Source organism: Pararge aegeria, chromosome 1, assembly GCF_905163445.1.
Source record: "Pararge aegeria chromosome 1, ilParAegt1.1, whole genome shotgun sequence".
NCBI lineage: Eukaryota > Metazoa > Arthropoda > Insecta > Lepidoptera > Nymphalidae > Pararge > Pararge aegeria.
Genome location: NC_053180.1, coordinates 16,592,669 through 16,598,668, shown reverse-complemented (window position 1 = coordinate 16,598,668; position 6,000 = coordinate 16,592,669). Strand labels below are relative to the sequence as shown.

The window sequence follows — 6,000 nt, the reverse complement described above, 5'->3', positions numbered from 1 at the left end:
CAAGGATTTCAGAAGTTTGATTTTTGCTTGGCCTAAAGGGAAAGTATACTATCGATCAGCACTGACTGCGTTGGAGTTCTGTGTTAATTAAAAAAAGTAGAAAAAAATATTGATTATTCTGTGCTAACACCTGTCAGTCACTGTCACTATAAGTCAGAGTACCTTGCCTATGGCTGTCGCTTTAACTAGATTGTTTCAGTTTATACTTGTTCTATCTGATAATTTAATATGTTACTATCCTCGTGGAGGTGTAAGTTTGAAGTTTTACTTCAATAAAAAACATATTACAGTTTAAATGAAATTTATGTTTTCTTGTCCATAAAATATTATTTACTTATATTACAACAGTAACTTTAATACAAACATAACTTAAAACAAACTTAACTAAATAATATCACATATCATCAGCGACGTCCATTACACTCGAAGTAATACAAAGAGAACATTTTTTCAAAATGCCCTCGGTTTTGGCAAGGTTTTACTTTAGGCCCATCACAGACGAACGAAGTTGCGATAACTATATCTAATAATTTTCATATGGTTTTTTCCGATTATAACTTATAGACTAAAATCGTTTGTCTGAGTTAGGCCTTGATTAACTTAAAACATCATAGGTGCCACATCACACAACACATCTCAATTTATCTACTACTTAGAAAATCATAATAAAAGTGAAAACACTCCTTTTATTTGCTTTAATACGACGCCACTGTGTGGGACACTTTATAAAAGTAATTTAGAATAAAACATCAAAACGTATACAGAATAACGTGGTATCAAGTTACCATAGGTTATGAAATCGCAGAGTGTAAAGCGTTTACTAACAGTAGGTTTCAGCCTAATTAATGCCTACTCCTTCGATACTTTACAATTTATTCTAAATTACTACTAGGTATATTTACTAACGTTATTTTATGTATATAACAATTTTCATCGTCAACTTTTTCTCTAACGTTGCCATTAATAGTAATGATCTGAATAGATACCATTATTTGCAACAGATATAAAACTTTAACTTATATAATGCTGTTGTTCCGCTTAACTTTTTGAAGTTCTTTTTACAAATATAATTGGCAAATATAAGTACTATCCAATAAATAAATTAAATAATTGAATTAATAAATACGCGTATATCGTATACGTTAGTTTTACAAATAAATTAAATAACATTGAAATAATAAGTACACATTCGTATTTGACATACCAAATTGATTAGCAGTTGTAATAAAAAAAACTAAATATTCTTTACTAGATAATAAGAGACTGTACACAAGAGATGCTCCAAACGATAAATAAATTTAAGCTAGCACAAATAATATTACTCTATATTTTATTTCAATAATATATATAGCATAGGTCTCCTCTCAGAACAACAAAGGTTTAGTCTGTCAACTTCACACGCCTATGAATTCAAGAGTTACTTTCAATATATTTCATAAAAAACTACTCATAAGTTGTCTGAAATGTCTACAACTAAACCACTGCATTTTTTGTGAGTAATTTCTTATCGTCGCTGAGGAGTTTTTTCATCTATCCGATACAGAAGAAAAATAACGGTCCCTATCTATTTTAAATAATACCAATTAGTAGGAGCCTTGACAGAGTTAGGAAGCAAAAGCACCAAAAGGAATAGTTGGAAGTAATACACTTTCTTTATATTCACTTGAACTGATTGTATGTGAAAACCCTTATGAAATAGCCGCAGCTAAAACCGTATTTATCCATACGTATAAATATTGGCTAGTCACCTAGAAATACAATAGGAACCATAACTTAAAAACCTTTTACCTAAATACCAATATACTCGTACAATCGATACTAATACTATAAAACTGAAGTTTTGTTTTGTTGAATTGCTCAGAAACTATCAGGTGAGGGTAGAAAAACATTTTTAGAGCTTCGTTCAGTCGTAAAAACAATTTCAATCGTTTTCCTACAAGATAAACTTTTTAAGGCATGTCTCATTTGTTTTTAATTTATGTACCAGCGGTGTTTATACGCTAAAATCCCTTCTGAACAGTCACTTAAAACAACAAAAATAATTAATTGGTGGTGTAGAGAAATTTTAAACAATAAAGTTACGTACCAATTACTAAATTAAATAAACCTACTAAACATAATGAAATGAAAGCTGGCGATCTTAAAACAATAGCTGATGACGTAGTGCCATTCACATAAACTACTGGCCACCAATGTGTTATTGAAATTAACGGGTTATCACTTGGATTTGGTTTTGATGTGGTCGCATGCTCCAACATATTATCAGGCATATAATTACCACAAGTTGGAAAATCGTGAGGTATTGGCGGCATATCTCTATGCTCTCCAACCTTAAAAACTAAAGCCATACCAATTTCCACGTGGAACTCTATATGACAATGGAACAGCCAATAACCAGGATTATCAGCTTTGAAACGTATGACGGTATAGCCTCCATCTGGTACAGTAACAGTGTCTTTAAGCGGAGCATTCTTTAAATTCCTTTTTAAAAGCCCTGCGTCATCAAACGCTTTAACTTCTTCTATAGTTGTCGTATTAGATAAACGTCTCATACCGACTACTCTGAAATTGTGTCCGTGCAAATGGAATGGATGGTTTGCATCAAAAGTTACGCCCTCATCAACAATAATTACTTCTACCACAGCATTTTTTCTTACTGATAGCACGTGAGAGCATTCGCAGTAGCCGTGTTTGCAGTCTTCGGATATACTTGATGAATTGCAAAAACCTTCTGGTGATGGGCGAGTTATTAAAAGTGGGCTTGAAGGCATTTTCATACTGATGTGGTTTAGTTGTGGTGTATAGAGACGATCATCTTTTTCCGGAACTGGAATAAACGAAAAAAAAATTAAGTTATAGAATGCCGAAAAACTATTCGAATTCAGTTGCATCACTGCACACAAGACTTGAACTTTGATTTGATCTTAAAAAAGAAACTCAGGCCGTTTCTTCTCACAGGAACTTTAAAAAGGATAAATGTACTTTTATTCCTACGATATTAATAGGGTCCTGAAAGATTTAATATACATACACTTTATAATTTTCACGATATAAAACTATTTATTTCCAAGCAGAGCTTAGGGACCAACGGTATAACTGCCTGGTTGCTAATAACAGTTTATAAGACTCCTTGATATCCTAAAAATAAGAGTAATAGTTTAAATCTAAATGTCACCAACAACAAAATATACTACTTTAACTGGTCCTGGTTTCCGTTTCTTTTTCAAACACGTTAACAACTTGATCTAGATTCTAAATAAGAAAAAGAATAATATAAGAAATCTTACCTTGATAATATCCGTAGTAGGGGGAACGATGAAAATGTGAATTGTTCTTAGCATAGAAGTCATAAGCTACGTAGAACTGGTAGTCTGCGTGTTCCTTCAAACTCTCATCATATCCTTCTAGAGATTTCATTTCAGCCACACTTATAGTTTCGTCTTCTTCTTCTCCTTTGTTTAAAGCGTTAAGTTGCTGTAACAACATTTTCATAAGATTATCTGTGAAATTAGTGCGTTTATCTGTTTTTTTTTAATTAGCCAAATCTTTATTTGGTATAATTGTTCAAACCCAGTTAGATTCTAAAATAAACCGTTACATACTTTGAACACTATTGGTAATTAACATTTCTTAAAGTAGTAGTTATTTTTGGGAATTAACTCAAATTAATTTAGAAATAAATAAATTATTATTATTTCCAATAATTAAACTATTATTGTCAATTATTGTTTAATAATTGGAAAAAATTCAAGCAAGCCAAAAGCAAGACCAAATCCACTAACCAGTCCTTCATTGTGCAATTCTTCCCAGGTGGGGTCACCTGTCGGCTCTGTCTCCATAGCGCCTTCATAGTGTAGTACGGCTACTTGTTTTGCCTTCGTGAATCTGTAATAAACGAAAAAATACACAATAACAATGAGAGGCAATAGTTCTTTGTTGTTTATTGCCTTTTTTGTATTTCATAAAATAGTTTTATATGGATCGCAAAGAAATATTTGCTAGAAAAAGCTAATTTGAAAAGAGTACTTAAACCCTTAGAAGTAAGTATCACTTATGTTCGATTAGAAAAAATATGATTACAATTTCAAATATCTTATATCAGTTTTCATACAAAAAACAACCTTAAGATTAATTATTTACAAAATTAACTTGTGATTGTAATAACCTGAAATTGCATCTACGCAATTGTGAACGATGATAGCGATGATAGCCCAGTGGGCTCGACTTCACTTTCGGGGGGCCGAGTTCGAATCCCAGGACTTCTAATTTTTCTAAGTTATGTGCGTTTTAAGTAATTAAAATATCACATGCTTCAACTGTGAAGGAAAACATCGAGAGGAAGTTCCCTATTATGTTCTCATAGTTGTGTGGAGTCCACCAATCCGCCAGCGTGGTGGACTGGAATCATTGAAGCTAACAGAAGCTAGCACTAAGTATTATTACTGTTTTCTTTGGTTTTATCCTTCTGTGTTTTGTTGCAATTAAGTTTTTTCTTTTCTATTTCTTATTCTTACTTGACTCTACTTTATTTTTTAATTCCCGAACTTGTTCCTCAATTTATTTAGGCTATTATAAAACCACTACCACTTCGTATTAGTATATTTGCTTACAACTAAATCTTAATTACTATCAGTAATATAAAGTACTAAATATATCATATATAGTAAGTATTTATTTAAGAGGAAAAAATAAGATTTAATTGCGTTGTAAAATAAAATATAGCAGCAGGATTCGAGAAAAAAAAATACTTTTTTAGGTCAATAAAAACAAAATTGGTCGTTTTAGATTCCTAGAACTAAAACTAAGCATTAAATAGTTGTTTTATCTGTACATACCTTTCATCGCAATCCATAAGTCCTCTGAATCGGATCCAGTAGTTATCAATCTCGTTATTCGCCTTCAGCAAGAAGTCGTAGCGTTCGCCGGCGTATGTGACGAGGGAAGTGGCTATAACCATGCAATGATTGCGTGAGTACAATTTATTATTTCTACTAACTGTTACTATTATTATTGTAAGAAGGCTTACTTTGCAGAAATATAAAGTCTGTCTGCTTGTATGACACTACCAGTTCAGAAAAAATATATCTACTACCGAGAATAAGACAGCAAGAAACTCTACAGTTGATTTATAAAAAGATATCGATTGTACGAATAATTTACCAGGACTTTTTACAAGTTTTATAATGTATCCTTAGATATATTCCGGATGTTATTATAAATTACACACTTTGTAATTATATGCCCAGCCCACTTATAAAAGTTCACGGCCTACAATCTGAGTTCATTTACGGACTAAAGTAAAGATGTACAATTTTTTACAAACATGCTTCTAAAAAATTGTTAAGCATTTTTTTTCTTTTAACACACACTTCTATTTTATTTAACTTAACAAATAATTATGCTGAAGCGTTTGAATTAAATTTTTCTTCCACCTCTCTAACTTTATTGTTTAATAAAACGTTCAGACAAAATTCAGTTGATTACTAGAACGATAACATGTCTAATAAAACGTTTTCAAAACTTCTTGTCTGTCTTTTTGTCGATATCTTTACCTTGTCAATAGTAGCGATCCTCGATATTTCCTAGAGTTAGTATTTACTACTAGTTTATTATTAGTTTAGCTTATTGCTGTGTAAGTACAATAAGCATACCTACGTGCAGGTCAATAAAGAAAAAGCTACTTTTTTAGCTCAGACGTTTAAACCATTGGGCCTAGTTTTACATATTTAAAATACATCCTGCTTTTTGAGCAGCTCTATCAATCACTCAGTAAAATATATTTAGTTTGTCACAAAATACTTTATTTAAGCTTTTTTGGGCAAAACATGCGGTGATAGCATAGGTGCAACCAACCTATTGGGGAACCAATTTTGATCTACGGCACGCTACTTTAATTTTCAGAGTTATGTGCATTTTAAATATTTTAGTTTTCCATACGTTCCTAAAGGCGTGTGTAGTGTAACGAGCCACACTTGGCCAGCCCTAACCCGTGCATTGTAA

At 31.9% G+C, this 6,000-nt stretch overlaps 1 protein-coding gene across 2 annotated transcripts in view; it reads right to left on the bottom strand.

Moving 5' to 3' along the window:
* Nucleotides 1–284: 284 nt before the first annotated feature.
* Nucleotides 285–6,000, bottom strand: part of LOC120637720 (laccase-2-like) — a 99,274-nt gene continuing 93,558 nt past the window's right edge. For both annotated transcript variants that reach the window (XM_039909684.1, XM_039909692.1), the window contains exons 8-11: nt 4,836–4,947; nt 3,783–3,885; nt 3,288–3,474; nt 285–2,827 (exon numbers count right to left, since the gene is read on the bottom strand). In XM_039909684.1, the coding sequence (XP_039765618.1) occupies nt 2,079–2,827; nt 3,288–3,474; nt 3,783–3,885; nt 4,836–4,947 (1,151 nt within the window). In that variant the 3' untranslated portion in view covers nt 285–2,078. The remainder of the gene's footprint in view (nt 2,828–3,287; nt 3,475–3,782; nt 3,886–4,835; nt 4,948–6,000) is intronic.